Here is a 22,310-nt window from a genome sequence, read left to right as displayed (position 1 = left end):
GAAGTTAATTCCTCTCAACAGTCCTGTGTGGAACAGCCATGGATTTTAGTAACGGTTGCTAAAATCATTTTCCTCATACAAACAGAAATCTTCATCTCTTTTCTGTTTCAGAGTAAATAGTACATACCAGCACTATTTTAAAATAACAAACTCTTGATTGAATAATAAAAACTACAGTTAAACACTAAAAAACTCTAAGCCATCTCCGTGGAGATGTTGCCTGTACAACGGCAAAGAGAATGACTGGGGTAGGCGGAGCCTAGGAGGGATCATGTGACCAGCTTTGCTGGGCTCTTTGCCATTTCCTGTTGGGGAAGAGAATATCCCACAAGTAAGGATGACGCCGTGGACCGGACACACCTATGTTGGAGAAAATAATTTCAATGGTATTCCTTGCGAGGATAAAGATGTTCCTTGCGAACACCAGGATAAAAAGGTTTACCAAACCTTATAAAAATTAAGCCTGGTAACAGGCTTCCTATACTGAATTTAAGTAGTCAAAACATCAGAAACACCTGAGACAGCACTAAGCATTCAATCAAAAGGTCATCATAGTTTTGGGATACTAAAGAAAGGCCCTTGAAAAAGATTATCCTTTCTGAGAAGAAATCTCCAAGGCAAGCACAAGGACATTAGTTCCAGAAATACAAATGGACCATTAGATTCACCTGAGTTTCCTGAGACCTGGCACACTAACGGAACAGCTTGTGATTTAGGCAAGAGGGCATAAGATCTATCTCTGGCAGACCCAAACATCTCACTATCAAGTCAAAAACCTCCAAATTCACACAACTACCCTGGGTGAAGAGACTGAAGCCTGAGAAAGTCTGCCTCCCTATTATATGTTCACACCCGGAATGTGAAAGCTGTGATTCTGCTATGGAAATGTTCTGCCCAACTGAAAATGTGGGACACTTCCTTCATTGCCAGGGTTTGAAAAAGATGATGACTGCCACTGCTGTGATATTAAATGATTGGAATTGAAGAAGAAAAAAAAAAAAAGAAAAAAAAAAAGATTTCTGCATAAGGTCTGGCCAACTCTGAAGAGTCCTGAAGATTGCTCAGTGTTTCAGAATGTTTACTGATAACCTCACCTCCTGTGGAAACCACACTCCCCCAAGCTATGCAAGAGACCCAGACTGCATCCCAACCAAGCAGGCTGGTGTCTGTGGAATTAACGTCCGACACTGGCAGAAGAAAAGAGGCCCCCTGAACCAGGGATTGATGAGACTGCCACCACGTTAGTGAATGTCTTGTCCTGTCTAATGGGACCCTCAGACAGATCCTTATGGTGCAAATTACACTAATGCAGAATCTGCAATTGGAGGGACCAAAGATAAAATCTGGCAAATGAAACTGCATCTGAGGCAGCCACCATGAGGCCCACAACTTCCATGCACTGAGAAACGTAAAGGGAAAGGAGTTCAAGGAGGCCTGTAAGTAACTTGATTTTGTGCTGGTATGTCAGAGACAGATGCCGAGTCACTGAATCAATTAAAGGGACACTGTACACAAAAAAATTCTTGTGTGATTCAGATAGAGCATGCAATTTTAAGCAACTTTCTAATTTACTCCTATTATCAATTTTTCTTCGTTCTCTTGCTATCTTTATATGAAAAAGAAGGCATCTAAGCTTTTTTCTTGGTTCAACACTCTGGACAGCAGTTTTTGATTGGTGGATGGATTTATCCACCAATCAGCAAGGACAACCTAGGTTGTTCACCAAAAATGGGCCGGCATCTAAACTTACATTCTTGCATTTCAAATAAAGATACCAAGAGAATAAAGAAGATTTGATAATAGGAGTAAATTAGAACGTTGCTTAAAATTGCATGCTCTATCTGAATCATGAAAGAAATTTTTTGGATACAGTGTCCCTTTAAGAACTATAGAAAAGATATACAGGTCTGAGGAGTTAGGGAGCTGTTTGGAAGAGTTACTGTGAAGCAGTTGAAGAATTAACTGAGTGTGAGACAGCCAGAATAAAAAGGGTACATCATCCAAGAAAGTAAGTCAACAAACCCTCCTTCAGTAAAGTGCCAATTGTCACCATTTGAAAGTAGGAACTTTAAGGAATTTGTTCAAGATTTTGAGATCCAAGATAGGCGAAAAGTACCCGCTCTTCTTATACTACAGCTGGTCCAACTCTGAAATTGGAGCCATATCTCCCGTTGTTACCAAATCTCTTACACAAGCCAATAACAGTTTGGCCCGTTAAAGCATCCTGATGGAATTTAAACAGGAAGAATCCTCTATGAGGAGGCTTTGAAGGATAGCTTATTCAATATCCCTGGGAAAACATTTCCAACACTCAGGGATCTTGAACACATCTCTGCCAAGCTTCCCAAGAAAGACTCAATGAGCCCACTACCAGAGACTGGTCTGGAAAGGGGCACCTTATGCGGACTTGGAGCTTAGGGACTGGGGGTTCCCAAGTGGAAAACACAGATGATCCAATCAGCACCTTTGGATACAAGACTCAGATGTGCAAGTAGCAATGCTGATTGGATTCAGCAGAGTTTTCTACTCAGGACTAGAAGTGCTCTGTGAGTCCAAAGTGGTATTTCTACTGTGTGTTTAACACCTTTTTCTGGAATTAAACATACCATAGTCTAGGGTCAATAGAGGCATGTCTTTTTTTTACTATAATGGCCCCTTAAATAGCATTCTTCAACCTAGGGAATCTCACACTGTAGACCAGTGCATTGGTGGCTAAATCCACATTTCACCTGGGAGGCCTGTGACATTTCCCTTTGGGACAAGATCTTTCACTGCCTGGCTGACAACTTATTGTCTACCTCTCTGTCCGACAACACGCTGTGAGGAGGAAATGGGTCTCAAAACGGTAAGAGATGACAAGTAGATCAGCACTTCAAACTTTCACCTCACTCCATCAAGAAGGCAAACGTACTGGGAGCGATTTAAAGCTCTGGTATGTTGGGGTGCATTTGCCTCCTCTATGTTATGTCTTGTGGACTCTCACCATCTGCTAAAAGAAAACACTACTATGTCACTATAAGCAATTAAATTGCTCTAATCTGGTGTTAATACTAATCTTTTGTAAAGTTTACATAAGCTTTTATTGTTTTAAAAAAAATGTCAATGAAAAGGAGGAAGAGGATCTGTATACTGCTCGGCTACTTCTGATTTGCTGGCTATTATCTGCAGTCCTTATTGGTTCTTTCTATTTATATCAAAAGCTCTTGACCTCTGACCATAATAAAACATACTAATCCTGCTACCTGGATAGAGCTTGCTTATGATGGCTACATTTAGCTACCAATAAGCAAGCGTAACCCAGGTTGTGAACCAACAATGGGCCGGTTCCTAAGCTTTACATTCCTGCTTTTAAAATAAAGATAGCAAGAGAAGAACATTGATAATAGGAGTAAATTAGAAAGCTGCTTAAATTAAATGCTCTATCAGAATCATTAAAGAAAATTGTTTGAGTTTAGTATCCCTTTAATCTACCTTATACACATCTACCCAGCCTAAACCTGTTCATCCACCTGTCTATCTTACATCTCTATTTCTGCTCTGTATGTTGTGCATATTTGTACATATTTTTTTTCACTACTTCTCAGAAACTTGTAGCTAAGTTGCCACCTGAGCCATGTTTTCCTGGACAGCTATGAAGGTATAAAGGGAGGAACATGAATTATATTGTCCAATTTTTTTTAATAATACATTATACATTTTAGAATACACCCTTCAATTCCTGTTAATTTCAAGATATTACCCATTTTTATAGCTTACCGGTTATCGCTTGATTGTCCAGCTGTTGCTATTAAAGATGATGAACTTATAAACACAAAATCATTGGCAGTCTTATTATGGCACTGCCATGTCTGTAAATGAACAGAAACAAGTTAAAAAAAAAATAAAAAATTACAATACAAAAAAAAGTGAAGCAATACAATACTGTACGTACCAAGTATGGTTTGGCTGGACTTCCAGCGGCTGCACTGTATTTCCAATTTGTCTGATACAGACTAATAAATCCATCAGCATCAACGATTCCAAACTAGCAAAGAAAGAAAAGATTAAACAGATTTGTGTCAATCTGAACCCAAATGAAATAGCTTGCCCCTATGTACCCTGAATTTAGCAGACATCGCCCCCTTCCAGAGAGCATACTTTTAAAAATGTCAGTAACTAGGAGAAGTAAAAATATATAACGTTAAAGGGCCACTAAACCCAAAATCTTTCTTTAATGATTCAGATAGAGAATACAAATTTAAACATTACAATTTACTTCTATTATTTATTTTGGTTCATTTTTTAGATATCCTTAGTTGAAGAAAAAGCAATGCACATGGGTGAGCCAATCACACGAGACTTCTATGTGCAGCAACCAACCCGCAGCTACTGAGCACATCTAGATATGCTTTTCAGCAAAGAATATCAAGAGAATAAAACAAATGAAAGAAAAAATGTGGGTTTCATGTCCCTTTAACTAAACACTAAAAGCTTTGCTTTGAAGTGTAGTAGAAAAAGCACATGAATATGACAAACACTTGCTAAAGGAAATTTTGGCTGAGGATAAAAGAAAAAAAGGAAGATTATTTAGGGTGTCTCACCACAGTGCAATCAAATAATTAGTAAACTTTAACAAGTTACCCAAACCTTAGTACAGTTAGCCCTGGTGACCACAGAGTGCAAGTCAGTGATGAGATCATAGAAACAGTTGGTTATTATAAGACATGTGGAATTATTTTGTTCCCCATATAATCTGCTCTCAATACACCTAAAACTAGTTTCATTAAAGGGACAGTAAAGTCAAAATTAAATGTGCTTAAGATAACCCATGCATTTATAAACAACATTTCAATTGTAATCATTTGTCTAATTTGCTTCCTTCTTTTTGTATCCTTTGTTGAAAAGGAACAGTGATGCACTACTGGGAGCTAGCTGCTAATTGGTGGCTGCATGCATGCCTCTTGTCAAAGGATAACCAGATGTGTTTAGCTCCCTGAAGTGCATTGCTCCTTTAACAAAGGATACCAAAGAATGAAGCAAATTTGATAATTGAAGCAAATTAAAAAGTTGTCTAAAAATTATATGCTCTATCTGAATCATGACATTTTGTATTTCACGTCCCTTTAAGTCACATTGCTTCTGAGCACATACTAGAGATGCTTGCCTTGACAGAATGACAAAAACTAGTACGTACTCCCGTCCTACTAGCAGGGCTGTTACTTTAGCTGTAAGATTCCCCTTGCTCTGATACCAAACCCCCCACCCCCAAAAAAAATTTAATCTGGATATAGCTTCTATTAAGCCACAGAAAAGCAAAATAGTAGCAGCATATTGTAATGATTTGTCTGTGAACAATGACAAAGCTCTGTAGTCTGTGTAAGAATTCTTAAAAAAACATAATTTATGTAAGAACTTACCTGATAAATTCATTTCTTTCATATTAACAAGAGTCCATGAGCTAGTGACGTATGGGATATACATTCCTACCAGGAGGGGCAAAGTTTCCCAAACCTTAAAATGCCTATAAATACACCCCTCACCACACCCACAAATCAGTTTAACGAATAGCCAAGAAGTGGGGTGATAAGAAAAAGTGCGAAGCATATAAAATAAGGAATTGGAATAATTGTGCTTTATACAAAAAAATCATAACCACCACAAAAAAGGGTGGGCCTCATGGACTCTTGTTAATATGAAAGAAATGAATTTATCAGGTAAGTTCTTACATAAATTATGTTTTCTTTCATGTAATTAACAAGAGTCCATGAGCTAGTGACGTATGGGATAATGACTACCCAAGATGTGGATCTTTCCACACAAGAGTCACTAGAGAGGGAGGGATAAAATAAAGACAGCCAATTCCTGCTGAAAATAATCCACACCCAAAATAAAGTTTAACAAAAAACATAAGCAGAAGATTCAAACTGAAACCGCTGCCTGAAGAACTTTTCTACCAAAAACTGCTTCAGAAGAAGAAAATACATCAAAATGGTAGAATTTAGTAAAAGTATGCAAAGAAGACCAAGTTGCTGCTTTGCAGATCTGGTCAACCGAAGCTTCATTCCTAAACGCCCAGGAAGTAGATACTGACCTAGTAGAATGAGCTGTAATTCTTTGAGGCGGAGTTTTACCCGACTCAACATAGGCAAGATGAATTAAAGATTTCAACCAAGATGCCAAAGAAATGGCAGAAGCTTTCTGGCCTTTCCTAGAACCGGAAAAGATAACAAATAGACTAGAAGTCTTACGGAAAGATTTCGTAGCTTCAACATAATATTTCAAAGCTCTAACAACATCCAAAGAATGCAATGATTTCTCCTTAGAATTCTTAGGATTAGGACATAATGAAGGAACCACAATTTCTCTACTAATGTTGTTGGAATTCACAACTTTAGGTAAAAATTCAAAAGAAGTTCGCAACACCGCCTTATCCTGATGAAAAATCAGAAAAGGAGACTCACATGAAAGAGCAGATAAGTCAGAAACTCTTCTAGCAGAAGAGATAGCCAAAAGGAACAAAACTTTCCAAGAAAGTAATTTAATGTCCAATGAATGCATAGGTTCAAACGGAGGAGCTTGAAGAGCTCCCAGAACCAAATTCAAACTCCAAGGAGGAGAAATTGACTTAATGACAGGTTTTATACGAACCAAAGCTTGTACAAAACAATGAATATCAGGAAGAATAGCAATCTTTCTGTGAAAAAGAACAGAAAGAGCAGAGATTTGTCCTTTCAAAGAACTTGCGGACAAACCCTTATCCAAACCATCCTGAAGAAATTGTAAAATTCTCGGTATTCTAAAAGAATGCCAAGAAAAATGATGAGAAAGACACCAAGAAATATAAGTCTTCCAGACTCTATAATATATCTCTCGAGATACAGATTTACGAGCCTGTAACATAGTATTAATCACGGAGTCAGAGAAACCTCTATGACCAAGAATCAAGCGTTCAATCTCCATACCTTTAAATTTAAGGATTTCAGATCCGGATGGAAAAAAGGACCTTGTGACAGAAGGTCTGGTCTTAACGGAAGAGTCCATGGCTGGCAAGATGCCATCCGGACAAGATCCGCATACCAAAACCTGTGAGGCCATGCCGGAGCTATTAGCAGAACAAACGAGCATTCCCTCAGAATCTTGGAGATTACTCTTGGAAGAAGAACTAGAGGCGGAAAGATATAGGCAGGATGATACTTCCAAGGAAGTGATAATGCATCCACTGCCTCCGCCTGAGGATCCCGGGATCTGGACAGATACCTGGGAAGTTTCTTGTTTAGATGAGAGGCCATCAGATCTATCTCTGGGAGCCCCCACAATTGAACAATCTGAAGAAATACCTCTGGGTGAAGAGACCATTCGCCCGGATGCAACGTTTGGCGACTGAGATAATCCGCTTCCCAATTGTCTACACCTGGGATATGAACCGCAGAGATTAGACAGGAGCTGGATTCCGCCCAAACCAAAATTCGAGATACTTCTTTCATAGCCAGAGGACTGTGAGTCCCTCCTTGATGATTGATGTATGCCACAGTTGTGACATTGTCTGTCTGAAAACAAATGAACGATTCTCTCTTCAGAAGAGGCCAAAACTGAAGAGCTCTGAAAATTGCACGGAGTTCCAAAATATTGATCGGTAATCTCACCTCCTGAGATTCCCAAACTCCTTGTGCCGTCAGAGATCCCCACACAGCTCCCCAACCTGTGAGACTTGCATCTGTTGAAATTACAGTCCAGGTCGGAAGAACAAAAGAAGCCCCCTGAATTAAACGATGGTGATCTGTCCACCACGTTAGAGAGTGTCGAACAATCGGTTTTAAAGATATTAATTGAGATATCTTCGTGTAATCCCTGCACCATTGGTTCAGCATACAGAGCTGAAGAGGTCGCATGTGAAAACGAGCAAAGGGGATCGCGTCCGATGCAGCAGTCATAAGACCTAGAATTTCCATGCATAAGGCTACCGAAGGGAATGATTGTGACTGAAGGTTTCGACAAGCTGTAATCAATTTTAGACGTCTCTTGTCTGTTAAAGACAGAGTCATGGACACTGAATCTATCTGGAAACCCAGAAAGGTTACCCTTGTTTGAGGAATCAAAGAACTTTTTAGTAAATTGATCCTCCAACCATGATCTTGAAGAAACAACACAAGTCGATTCGTATGAGACTCTGCTAAATGTAAAGACGGAGCAAGTACCAAGATATCGTCCAAATAAGGAAATACCACAATACCCTGTTCTCTGATTACAGACAGAAGGGCACCGAGAATCTTTGTAAAAATTCTTGGAGCTGTAGCAAGGCCAAACGGTAGAGCCACAAATTAGTAATGCTTGTCTAGAAAAGAGAATCTCAGGAACTGATAATGATCTGGATGAATCGGAATATGCAGATATGCATCCTGTAAATCTATTGTGGACATATAATTCCCTTGCTGAACAAAAGGCAATATAGTCCTTACAGTTACCATCTTGAACGTTGGTATCCTTACATAGCGATTCAATAATTTTAGATCCAGAACTGGTCTGAAGGAATTCTCCTTCTTTGGTACAATGAAGAGATTTGAATAAAACCCCATCCCCTGTTCCGGAACTGGAACTGGCATAATTACTCCAGCCAACTCTAGATCTGAAACACAATTCAGAAATGCTTGAGCTTACACTGGATTTACTGGGACATGGGAAAGAAAAAATCTCTTTGCAGGAGGTCTCATCTTGAAACCAATTCTGTACCCTTCTGAAACAATGTTCTGAATCCAAAGATTGTGAACAGAATTGATCCAAATTTCTTTGAAAAAACGTAACCTGCCCCCTACCAGCGGAACTGGAATGAGGGCCGTACCTTCATGTGAACTTAGAAGCAGGCTTTGCCTTTCTAGCAGGCTTGGATTTATTCCAGACTGGAGATGGTTTCCAAACTGAAACTGCTCCTGAGGACGAAGGATCAGGCTTTTGTTCTTTGTTGAAACGAAAGGATCGAAAACGATTGTTAGCCCTGTTTTTACCTTTAGACTTTTTATCCTGTGGTAAAAAAGTTCCTTTCCCACCAGTAACAGTTGAAATAATAGAATCCAACTGAGAACCAAATAATTTGTTTCCCTGGAAAGAAATGGAAAGTAGAGTTGATTTAGAAGCCATATCAGCATTCCAAGTCTTAAGCCATAAAGCTCTTCTGGCTAAGATAGCCAGAGACATAAATCTAACATCAACTCTAATAATATCAAAAATGGCATCACAGATGAAATTATTAGCATGCTGGAGAAGAATAATAATATCATGAGAATCACGATTTGTTACTTGTTGCGCTAGAGTTTCCAACCAAAAAGTTGAAGCTGCAGCAACATCAGCCAATGATATAGCAGGTCTAAGAAGATTACCTGAACATAGATAAGCTTTTCTTAGAAAAGATTCAATTTTTCTATCTAAAGGATCCTTAAACGAGGTACCATCTGATGTAGGAATGGTAGTACGTTTAGCAAGGGTAGAAATAGCCCCATCAACTTTAGGGATTTTGTCCCAAAATTCTAACCTGTCAGGCGGAACAGGATATAATTGCTTAAAACGTTTAGAAGGAGTAAATGAATTACCCAATCTATCCCATTCCTTAGCAATTACTGCAGAAATAGCATTAGGAACAGGAAAGACTTCTGGAATAACCGCAGGAGCTTTAAAAACCTTATCTAAACGTATAGAATTAGTATCAAGAGGACTAGAATCCTCTATTTCTAAAGCAATTAGTACTTCTTTAAGTAAAGAGCGAATAAATTCCATCTTAAATAAATATGAAGATTTATCAGCATCAATCTCTGAGACAGAATCCTCTGAACCAGAAGAGACCAAAGAATCAGAATGATGGTGTTCATTTAAAAATTCATCTGTAGAAAGAGAAGATTTAAAAGACTTTTTACGTTTACTAGAAGGAGAAATAACAGACAAAGCCTTCTTTATGGATTCAGAAACAAAATCTCTTATGTTATCAGGAACATTCTGCACCTTAGATGTTGAGGGAACTGCAACAGGCAATGGTACATCACTAAAGGAAATATTATCTGCATTAACAAGTTTGTCATGACATTTAATACAAACAACAGCTGGAGGAATAGCTACCAAAAGTTTACAGCAGATACACTTAGCTTTGGTAGATCCAGCAGGCAGAGGTTTTCCTGTAGTATCTTCTGGCTCAGATGCAACGTGAGACATCTTGCAATATGTAAGAGAAAAAACAACATATAAAGCAAAATAGATCAAATTCCTTATAAGACAGTTTCAGGAATGGGAAAAAAATGCCAAACATCAAGCTTCTAGCAACCAGAAGCAAATGAAAAATGAGACTGAAATAATGTGGAGACAAAAGCGACGCCCATATTTTTTGGCGCCAAAAAAGACGCCCACATTATTTGGCGCCTAAATGCTTTTTGCGCCAAAAATGACGCAACATCCGGAACGCCGACATTTTTGGCGCAAAATAACGTCAAAAAATGACGCAACTTCCGGCGACACGTATGACGCCGGAAACGGAAATGAATTTTTGCGCCAAAAAAGTCCGCGCCAAAAATGACGCAATAAAATGAAGCATTTTCAGCCCCCGCGAGCCTAACAGCCCACAGGGAAAAAGTCAAATTTTTGAGGTAAGAAAAAATATGATAATTAAAGCATAATCCCAAATATGAAACTGACTGTCTGGAAATAAGGAAAGTTGAACATTCTGAGTCAAGGCAAATAAATGTTTGAATACATATATTTAGAACTTTATAAATAAAGTGCCCAACCATAGCTTAGAGTGTCACAGAAAATAAGACTTACTTACCCCAGGACACTCATCTACATGTTTGTAGAAAGCCAAACCAGTACTGAAACGAGAATCAGTAGAGGAAATGGTAAATATAAGAGTATATCGTCGATCTGAAAAGGGAGGTAAGAGATGAATCTCTACGACCGATAACAGAGAACCTTATGAAATAGACCCCGTAGAAGGAGATCACTGCATTCAATAGGCAATACTCTCCTCACATCCCTCTGACATTCACTGCACGCTGAGAGGAAAACCGGGCTCCAACTTGCTGCGGAGCGCATATCAACGTAGAATCTAGCACAAACTTACTTCACCACCTCCCTTGGAGGCAAAGTTTGTAAAACTGATTTGTGGGTGTGGTGAGGGGTGTATTTATAGGCATTTTAAGGTTTGGGAAACTTTGCCCCTCCTGGTAGGAATGTATATCCCATACGTCACTAGCTCATGGACTCTTGTTAATTACATGAAAGAAATATATACACTTAACTGGTAAATTAATTTCTTTCATGGTGGTAAAAGTCCACAATTCATTACTCCTAGGAACTACTCTTCCTTGCCACTAGGAGGCGACAAAGATCCCCAAACGTCAAGAGCTCTGTAAAACCCCTCCCACTTCACTGGTACACTAGTCTGACATATAGCCAAGCAAAAGGAGTAGAAAAAGAAATAAGAGCAAAATAAAAAAACAGAGAAGGGAAAAAAGATTTGCGCAAAAATACACCAACACCTAAAAAAAAAAAAAAACAGGGTGGGGTCTTGTGGACTCACCACCATGAAAGAAATGGATTTATCAGGTAAGCATAAATTTGAGAGTCCACAATCCATTTCTCTCGGGAAGTCCACAAGTAATGAGAAATAAGGGCAGGATAAAAAGAACACCTTTTTTTTACAGATAAACTAAAATCCACAGCCCCAAACGAACCCATAGAAAAAACAAGGTAAATATTTTCTCTCTTTTAAATTTTTTTATGCAATTAAAAGGACCGATGGGCACAAACATATTAACCTGAGACAACTGCCTGAAGGATTTATCTACCAAAGGCTGCCTCAGAAGAAGAGAAAACATCAAATGGTAGAATTTAGTAAAAGTATGCAAAGAAGAACAAGTAGTTGCCTTGCAAATTTGGTCAACAGAAGCCTCATTCTTAAAAGTCTAAGAAGTGGCAACTGATCTGGTAGAATGGGCAGTAATCTGCTTAGATGGAGGTTGCCCCATCTCCAAGTAAGCCCTGTTAATCAAACGTTTCAATCAAGAAGCCAAAGAAACATGCAGAAGCCTTCTTGAAAACAGAAAAGTGAACAAACATACTAGAAGTTTGTCTGAAATCCTAAGTAGCATCTACATAGTACTACAAAGCTCTTACAACATCAAAATTATGAATTACTCTTAGGATTAGGACAAAGAAAGGAAAACAATTTCCCGACTTATAATATCTGAAGACACAACCTTGGGTAAAAAAACATAAATTATGCTTACCTGATCATTTCAATTCCATCTCTACGAGGAGAGTCCACGGCTTCATTCAATACTTGTGGGAAATACTGAGCCAGGCCACCAGGAGGAGGCAAAGACACCCCAGCCAAAGGCTTAAATACCTCCCCCACTCCCCTCATCCCCCAGTCATTCTGCCGAGGGAACAAGGAACAGTAGGAGGAATATCAGGGTATAAATGGTGTCAGAAGAAGAACAAAAGAATTTTAGGTCCGCCCAACGGAGAACTGGGTGGGAGCAGTGGACTCTCCTCGTACAGATGGAAATTCAATTATCAGGTAAGCATAATTTACATTTTCCATCTTAATACGAGGAGAGTCCACGGCTTCATTCATTACTTGTGGGAAACAAATACCCAAGCTCTAGAGGACACTGAATGAAAACAGGAGGGAAAAAGAGGCGGACCCTATTCTGAGGGCACCACAGCCTGCAAAACCTTCCTCCCAAAAGCTGCTTCAGCTGAAGCAAAAACGAAAAATTTGTAAAAATTTTAAAAAGTATGTAAGGAGGACCAGGTAGCCGCCTTACAAATCTGCTGCATAAAGGCCTAATTTTTGAGGGCCCAAGAAAAAGCCACAGGTCTAGTTGAATGAGCCGTAATCCTCTGAGGAGGCTTATGTCCTGCTGTCTCATAAGCCAAGCGAAACATGCTCCTCAGCCAAAAGGATAGGGAAGTGGAAGAAGCCTTCTGCGCTTCCCCGAATAGATAACAAACAATGCTGAAGTCTGTCTGAAATCCTTCGTAGCCTGAAGATAAAATTTCAAAGCTCGAACCACCTCCAAGTTATGAAGTAACCGTTCCTTTGAAGAATAAGGGTTAGGACACAAGGAAGGAACTACAATCTCCTGATTGATGTTCCGATCAGACACAACCTTAGGGAGAAATCCTAACCCAGTGCGAAGAACAGCCTTATCGGCATGAAAAACCAGGTAAGGAGGCTCACATTGCAAGGCCGTCAACTCAGAGAGACTGCGTGCCTAAGCAATAGCCAGTAGAAAAAGAACCTTCAAAGACAGTATCTTAATGTCAAGAGAATGCATAGGCTCAAACGGAGCCCTCTGCAAAACCCTAAGAACCAGATTCAAACTCCAAGGAGGGGCAGAATGTCTAAATACAGGCCTGATCCTGTATAGAGCCTGAACAAAAGACTGTATATCAGGAAGCTCAGCGAGCTTCTTGTTTAACAACTCAGATAGAGCCGAAATCTGTCCCTTTAAGGAACTGGCAGCAAGTCCCTTCTCCAAGCCATCCTGGAGGAAGAAAAGTATCCTTGATACTCTGACCTTATGCCAGGAATATCCACAAGATTCACACCAGAGTAAGTAGGTCCTCCACACCTTATGATAGATGCGTCGGGTGACCGGCTTCCTGGCTTGAATGAGATTATTAATCACACTCTCAGAAAACCTTCTCCTGGCTAAGACTAAGCATTCCATCTCCACGCAGTCAGCCTCGGAGAATCTACATTTTGATGCACAAAGGGGCCCTGTACCAGCAGATCCCTGCGACAGGGCAACCTCCACGGAGGAGACTATGACATCCCCACCAGATCCGCAAACCACATCCTCCGCGGTCACAACGGAGCAATCAGAATAGTTGATGGTTGCTCCTGCTTGATGCGGGCCACTACTTGAGGTAGAAGTGGTAACGGAGGAAATATGTAGACTAGATTGAATATCTAAGGCACTGCTAAGGCATCTATCAGTTCTGCCTGGGGATCCCTGGACCGCGACCCGTATCTGGGTAGCTTGAAGTTGAGTCTGGACAACATGAGATCTACCTCCGGAGACCCCCATCTGATGCAAATCTCTGCAAATAATTCGAAGTGAAGAGACCATTCCCCTGGATGAAACGATTGTCTGCTGAGAAAATCCGCTTCCCAGTTGTCCACACTGGGGATGTGGATCGCTGACAGTGAGCAGTTGTGGGTCTCCAACCACTCCAGAATCCGAGATACTTCCCTCATGGCTAGGGAGCTTCTCGTTCCCCCCTGATGGTTGATGTAAGCCACCAAGGTAATGGTGTCCGACTGGAATCTGATGAACTGGGACAAACCCAGGAGTGGCCAAGCCCTCAGAGTGTTGAAGATCGCTAAAAGTTCCAAGATGTTGATCGGAAGGTGCCTTCCTGGCACCCCAAACAGCTCCCCATCCTGAGAGGCTCGCGTCCGTAGTCACAATCTCCCAGGATGGTCTCAGGAAGGATGTCCCCTTGGACAGCTGATCTGGATGGAGCCACCAAGAGAGGGATTCCCTTGACCGGATGTCCAGAGAGATCTGTTGGGATAGATCAGAGTGATCGCCGTTCCATTGCCTCAGCATGCATAACTGAAGAGGTCGTAGATGGAACCTGGCGAAAGGAATGACATCTATACTGGATACCATGAGCCCAATCACCTCCATACACTGGGCCACAGATGGCTTTGAGGAGGGCAAGACAGCTGGAGGCAATATTGCAAAGTCTCTGTTCTGTCAGGAATATCTTCATGCATATGGAGTCTATTATCGTGCCAAGGAACTCCACTCTGGTACTAGGAACCAGATAACTCTTTCCTGAGTTTATCTTCCATCCATGAGAACGAAGAAGTAGAAGAATGGTCCTCTGCCAGCCTGGACCAGGATGTCGTCCAGATAAGGTGCTACTGCAATACCTCTGGATCTCGCCACCACGAGCAAAGCTCCCAGAACCTTCGTAAAGACTCTTGGAGCAATAGCCAGACCGAAGGGGAGAGCTATAAACTGGAAGTGCTGGTCCAGAAAAGCGAATCTTAGGAACTTGAAGTGATCCTTGTGTATTGGCACATGAAGGTAAGCATCCTTCAAGTCTATCGTTGTCATGAACTGACCCTCTTGAACGAAGGGCAGAATAGACCTTATCGTCTCCATCTTGAACGATGGGACCGACAGAAACTTGTTTAAGCACTTTAGGTCTAGAATCTGGCGAAACGTGCCCTCCTTCTTTGGGACCACGAAAAAGTTTAAATAGTACCCTAGACCTATTTCTGCTAGAGGTACCGATACAATTACTCCTAGAGAGGAGAGATTCCTTTACACACTCTAGGAAGGCATTTCGTTTCTCTGGTCTTGACGATAGATTTGAGAAGAGGAATCTGCTCCTAGGAGGGTGAGTCTTGAAACCTATCCTGTAACCCTGGGCAATAACCTCCAGAACCAAAGGATCCTGCACGTCTCTCGTCTAAGCCTCCTCAAAAAGAGATAGTCTTCCCCGTACGAGATCCAGAGACAGATCGGGGGCCCCCCTTCATGCTGATTTTGTCTCGGCAGGCTTTTGGCTCTGCTTGGCTTTATTCCAAGACTGAGATAGTTTACAAGACCCCTTAGACTGCTTGGGCTTCGCAGCAGACTGCTGTCGTTGGGACATGTCTGAACGAAAGGGACGAAAATTAGGACTCTTAGGTTTATTCTTCTTATCCTGCGGTAGAAAGGCACCCTTGTCCCCCATGACCGTGAAAATGATAGAGTCCAGGCATGGACCGAAAAGAACCTTTCCCTTAAATGGAAGGGAAAGTAATCTAGATTTGGACTTCATGTCATCAGACCACGACTTCAACCATAGGGCCCTCCGGGCCAAGAACAGAAACGCCTGATGTCTTGGCATTCAAGCGAATAATCTTCACATTTGCATCACAGATAAATGAATTAGCTACCCTCAGGGCCTTAATTCTTCCCTGTATCTCATCGAGGGGAGTCTCCACCTCGATCATCTCTGACAGAGAGTCACACCAATAGGTAGTGGCTCCCGCCACCGCAGTGACCTCCGCTACAGGCTGAAATACAAACCCTGTGTGCTGAAACATCTTTTCTAATTTCTTATCTATGTGTTCCTTAAATGACGAACTATCCTCAAGTGGGATAGTGGTGCGCTTAGCGAGCGTGGAGATAGCTCCATTCACCTTAGGGACAGATCCCCACAATTCTAGCTGAGAATCAGGAACCGGGAACAATTTCTTAAACAAAGAAGAATGGGAGAAAGATGAACCAACTCTCCCATTCATTCTTTATAATATTCGCCATCTTTACGGGAACCAGGAAAGTCTGGGGCACCACCCTGTCCTCATAGACTTTATCAAGCTTAGGAATAGAAGGTTCCTCTGGTAACTTCGGTTCAAGAACCGCTAGAGTAGCTAACACCTCCTTTAATAAAAAGCGCAAGTGCTCAATCCTAAACCTAAAGTCTGGTTCCTCCGCAGCCGGACGTTTAGAGGCTGCAGATTCTGACCCAGAGTAAGAGTCCTCTGCATCAGCGGATAATTTAGTCTCAGATACATCCAACGGAGTAGATGACCCCTGGGAAGGATAGCAATGTTTAACCTTTCGCTTGCGCTTAGCAGTGCGAGGTAAAGCACTGAAGGCCGCAGACACCGCCGTTTGCAACTGATCAGCAAAATCTGGCGGCCACAGGGCCCCTCCCGCAGGAGGATTAGTAGTGCACTGGGGAACTGCATGTGTAATCGGAGATGATTGTAGGGAACGCAGCTCGTGGGACGGAGACTCCTCAGAGGTGGACGGCTCAGTGGTACTAAACATCTTGTTCTTTTTAGATATCACTATTTTATCAAGGCATGTGGAACATAGTTGAGCAGGCGGATATACCACAGCCTCCTCACAATAAACACAGGCATTAGATTTTGGCAAAGAGGGAGTACCCTCTAACGCATCAGAGTCCTCCATAGCTTGTGCCTTTAATATGGACTATAGAAAAAATAAATGGCACCTTTATACCCCAATGGCTGGGGCACTCACCACCTCCTATGACACAGGCCCACAGAGAAACCGCTTTCGTCTCCTGCAACAGATGGTCAGGGAAAGGAACTGATGGTCACATAGAGTGCCATGCAGGACAGCCCCTGCAGCCGATAAAAAGCTAACAGGCTGCGCAGTAATCAAATGAAGTTAGAACCTGAATGTTCACACATTGCCAAAGCCACATCTCACACATGTCGCAGCAAAAAACACAAAGTAATCATGTATAAAATACCCCCTGTTCAATAATCACCTTCTGGAAATATTAACCCTTAATTCTATACAGATAAAAGGAGTGACACTGTGACCCTGTCTTCTTATCCATGGGTTCCTTAAACGACGAACTATCCTATAAAAAAAATGAAATGATCTTACCAGAATCTGCACCGTGGAACAGGAACACGGCCTCTCATATTTGACAGTGTTGTAGCATCGCTCCTGACATGGACTTGAGTGATAGAAAGCAGTCAGTGAAACTCGTCAACACTGATTGCTTAAGGAGCTGTTAATACAAGTCTGAATGGTGTCGCAGAAAGACTCTCCCTGCATCTCCAGACCCTAACATTTGTTAATGCTCTCACTGAGAGGCTGACAAGACTACTAAAAACTCCAGTTCCACCCTCCATAAGAGACTACTCCGAAATCTTCCGACACTTCTCTGCCATCCTCCTGTGACGGAAGGCAAAGAATGACTGGGGGAGTGGGGGAGGTATTTAAGCCTTTGGCTGGGGTGTCTTTGCCTCCTCCTGGTGGCCAGGTTCTGTATTTCCCACAAGTAAGGAATAAAGCTGTGGACTCTCCTCGTATTAAGATGGAAAGTCAAATTTATTCCTCAAAACTGCCTTATCCTGATGAAAATTAAGATAACATGAAAGAACAGACAACTCATACTATACTAGCAGAAAATATGGCCAAAAGAAACAAAACCTTCCAAGAAAGAAGGTTAATATCCACCTTATGCATAGGCAAATAATAATAATACATTCCAAATTTATATTCCAAGGAGGAGAAAATTTCAGGAAGATAACAATCTTCTTGTTGAATAAAACTGAAGGAGCAGAGATATGACCTTAAAGGGACACTGAACCCAAATGTATTCTTTCATGATTCAGATAGAGCATGACATTTTAAGCCACTTTCTAATTTACTCCTATTATAAATTTTTCTTCATTCTCTTTGTATCTTTATTTGAAATGCAGGAACGTAAGTTTAGATGCTGGCCCATTTTTAGTAAACAACCTGGATTGTTCTTGCTGATTGGTGGATAAATGCATCCGCCAATAAAGTGCTGTCCAGTACCCTGAACCAAAAAAAGCTTAGATGCCTTCTTTTTCAAATAAAGATAGCAAGAAAATGAAGAAAAATTGATAATATGAGTAAATTAGAAAGTTGCTTAAAATGTCATGCTCTATCTGAATCACAAAATAAAAAATTTGTGTTAAGTGTCCCTTTAAGCAGGCTTAGCACTAGTAGAAGGTAAATTATTGACCAACCTTTTATGCTTACTTAAAGAAGGCGTAGCTACCAACATTTCAGATACTGTAGAATGAATTAAATCCTTGACTCCAGAAGCAAAATGTGAAAAACTCCACTGCAAGGAACAAACAGAAGGAGAAGTAAAACCTTTAGAAGCCAGAGCAGCATTAGAATGGCCGTAATGCATTGAAACATTTAAACATGTGTTACATAAATATGCTGGAGGTAATACCTCAGACAGTTTACAATAAACACATTTAAAATTGGTAGGAGATTTTTCGGCTCTACAACTACAACAGTAGCAATGTGCACATGAAATATAACTTGCAGTTACATCCCCAAAAGAGAGCTCTTGATAAAAGGGAAAATACTTATCCCCTCCAAAAGTATCTTTAGTGCACAAGTAATGAGGGAGCGCACGCTTTAACATCATCAGATAAGGAGGAAACGTGCAGCAAAACCTAACCCTTAGCATCCCGAAAAGCCTACGTGCACTATCCCGACATGCGCAGACTCGAAAGCCTACATGCGTAATAGACCGGCACAAAAACTAAAAGAAAAAATACGCATGCAAAAAAAAAAACTGATGTGCATTTAAATTTATAAGAAGAAAATTATATATATATATATATATATATATATATATATACACATACACACACACACAGGGGATCTGGAATAGGAGTAAATTAACGACCCAACAGTGACACCTGTGGAGGGCTTGTGACTAATTTCCATCAGGTGAAAAATATGTCACTACCCATACTCCAAATACATCCCTCCAACAAACACTGTACTCCGAGGGTCAACGGCCCTCAACTCAGCCTGAGAACCCTTACACACTAAAGAATAACATGCACATCTTCATTGTTTGTTTTCCTTCAAAGGAGGAAAAGATAAGAATAGTTTACCAGTGAGGTGGGAGGGGTTTTATAGAACTCTTGGGGTTTGGGGATCTTTGCTTCCTCCTAGTGTCAGGGAAGAGTAATTCCCAGGAGTAACGGATCGTTAACTCTTACCACCTGTATGAAAGAAATCCCTACAATAAAAAAAATATACAACTACACAAAGCAATGTTCTAATTAGAATACGATCTGTATATAAAGAAAACATCACTACATGACAATATGCTACACTTTCACTTAAAGCAGTAAAAGTACAAAACATGTATAGATGTACATTGAAAGTACAAAACAGTGGAAACACATACCTTATTTCCTTGGTGATTGAACCTAATTCTTGTTACTCTTGAATTACCACCTGTTCGGAAGCAAGTTATCTGCTGAGAGTGGCCCCATTCAAACATTCTCACACTACCATCTTGAGCACCAGTTAAATCTAAAAGAATGAATACATGTCAGATTCAGGGATATTTGCAGATTCAGCTACACAAGCTGTAAAACATTATGGAAGATGTTAACCTTTTTAACAGACTACTACACTGTGAAATGGTTTTAATTGTAATGAACAGCACATATATATTACAGTAGCACAGTCATAGGCAAAGTTCAAACAAGAATTTTATGTGTTAAAGGGACAGTCAACACCAGAATTTTTGTTGTTTAAAAAGATAGATAATCCGTTTATTACCCATTCCCCAGTTTTGCATAACTAACACAGTTATAACACACTTTGTACCTCTGTGATTACCTTGTATCTAAGACTCTGCAAACTGCCCCCTTATTTCAATTCTTTTGACACACTTGCTTTTTATACAATCAGTGCTTACTCCTAGGTAACTTAATGTGCGTGAGCTCAATGTTATCTATATGACACATCAACTAACGCCCTCTAGTGGTGAAAAACTGTCAAAATTCATTCAGATTAGAGGCGGCCTTCAAGGTCTAAGAAATTAGCATATGAGCCTACCTAGGTTTAGATTTCAACTAACAATACCAAGAGAACAAAGCAAAATTGGTGAAAGTAAATTGGAAAGTTGTTTAAAATTACATGCCCTATCCGAATAATTAAAATTTATTTTGGACTTGACAGTCCCTTTAAGTATCATCACTGAACAAATATGGTGTTTTTTCCTTGGAGAGAAACTACAAACCCCGAAACTGTTAAAGGGACAGTGTAGTCAAACATTAAAAAACAATATTGTAATCATGAATAATGTATATAGTATATAAAAAGTGCCATTAGCACATTAAAAATGTTGCAGGTAAAGGTTGAAATAAGTATAAAATTCCCTGTTCTAAATAATAAGGAACATATGCGCAGAGCTTGTAGGGTTAAGTTCATGGAGTAAGCACCTGATTTATTATTTAAGTCCTACAGCAAGTTTAAATAATGCAGAGATAGGGGTGTCCGGAACACGGTCAGGCCATCAGTCCGTATAAGCAAAAAATAATAAAAGAAGCTGCTATATAGAGCTACTTGGAGTGCCGTAGCCTGCCGGCTGATCAGGCTGTAAGAGTACTGAGGAAGAAATAATGGATGCAGGCACTCAGGTTAAGTGGTAAAAGTAAAACGTACCTTTTATTGTACAATTAAAACATGAGAGGTTCCCAAACAGAGGGCAGGCATAGTTAGAAACAGTCTAACGCGTTTCACGCCCCCTAGTGGCGCTTATTCCTAGACTTCAATAATGTCTGCCAAGCTAGGAGGGCAGGGGGACCAGCACATAATTATCTTTTTTTGTCACCATTTATAATTTCCCAGATGTTGTTAGTCACTGACTAGGGGCTGTAGCCAAAGAACAAGCTGTGTGGGGAGTGTAAATTACGTACATACATAAAGCAGATATCAGAACTACCAGAATAGAGAATTTTATACTATTTTTAACGCCTTTAGCTGATACATTTTTAACAAGTGTCCATGGCACTTTTAATACATACATTATTCTTGATTAAAATATTGTTTTAATTATTTACTACACTGTCCATTTAAGAAATCTGTTCAGTATTTTTGAGTTAGGATTGGAAAAAACAACAACATTTAGGCTTAACTGATATATTAATTTCTTTCATGACGGTGAGTCCATGAGACATCAGGTGTGAAAATTAACCTCTTACTACTAGGAGGAGGCAAAGACATCCCAACATACCAAGGCTTTAAATCCCCCCCACCCCGAATCCACAGTCACACATATAGCCAAGTAGCCAAAAGATACAGAAAGCAGAAGAAACAAAGTGGGGCAAATGAAGTGCAAAACAAGTACTGCTGCCAACTATACATAAGAAAGGCAGGGGCTCATGGACTCACTGTCATGAAAGAAATGCATTTATCAAGTAAGCATACTCTTACTTTTCTTTCATCAGATGGTGAGAACCCAAAAGACTTGTGGGTTATCTATAACCAAGCAGTAAAGCCCATGAAATCACCAGGAAATAGTGAAGAAAACCGTTAAGGCACTACAATCTCCAAAACCCTCCTGCTAAAAGCGGCATCAGAAGAGGTATACACATCAAAATGTTGACACTTTAAAAAAGTATACAAAGATGACCAAGTAGCTGCCTTACAAATATGTTCTATAGAAGCCTTCCGAAAAGGCCCAAGAGGTGCAAACTGCTCTAGATGAATGAACAGTAATACTCTCATGTGGAATATTATCCACAACCAGGTATGCCTAAGACCTTAAAGCCATGGTAACAGTCATAGCTTCTGAACTTTGCAAGGACCAGAAAAAAATGGACAGATAGAGAAGAAGAAAGAGAGCATGCACAGCATCCAAGCTGTGAAGAAGTCGCTCCTTAAAATTCTTAGGACCTGGACATAGAGAAACAACCACAATTTCCTGAATTGGTCTGTAGATGCCACCTTAGGAAGAAAATAATGCAAGATAAAGCCGAAAGCTCAGGAACTCTCCAG

General features: G+C 40.5%; 1 protein-coding gene across 3 annotated transcripts in view; it reads right to left on the bottom strand.

The window, feature by feature from the left end:
- DMXL1 (Dmx like 1) overlaps window positions 1-22,310 on the bottom strand; it is a 383,924-nt gene that overhangs the window by 24,577 nt on the left and 337,037 nt on the right. For all 3 annotated transcript variants that reach the window (XM_053701585.1, XM_053701589.1, XM_053701586.1), the window contains 3 exons: window positions 19,708-19,835; window positions 3,932-4,024; window positions 3,757-3,848 (listed from right to left, as the gene is read on the bottom strand). In XM_053701585.1, the coding sequence (XP_053557560.1) occupies window positions 3,757-3,848; window positions 3,932-4,024; window positions 19,708-19,835 (313 nt within the window). The remainder of the gene's footprint in view (window positions 1-3,756; window positions 3,849-3,931; window positions 4,025-19,707; window positions 19,836-22,310) is intronic.

The sequence above is a fragment of the Bombina bombina genome, chromosome 2 (assembly GCF_027579735.1).
Source record: "Bombina bombina isolate aBomBom1 chromosome 2, aBomBom1.pri, whole genome shotgun sequence".
NCBI lineage: Eukaryota > Metazoa > Chordata > Amphibia > Anura > Bombinatoridae > Bombina > Bombina bombina.
Note: the sequence above shows the minus strand (reverse complement) of the source record. Positions and strands in the feature narration are given on the sequence as shown.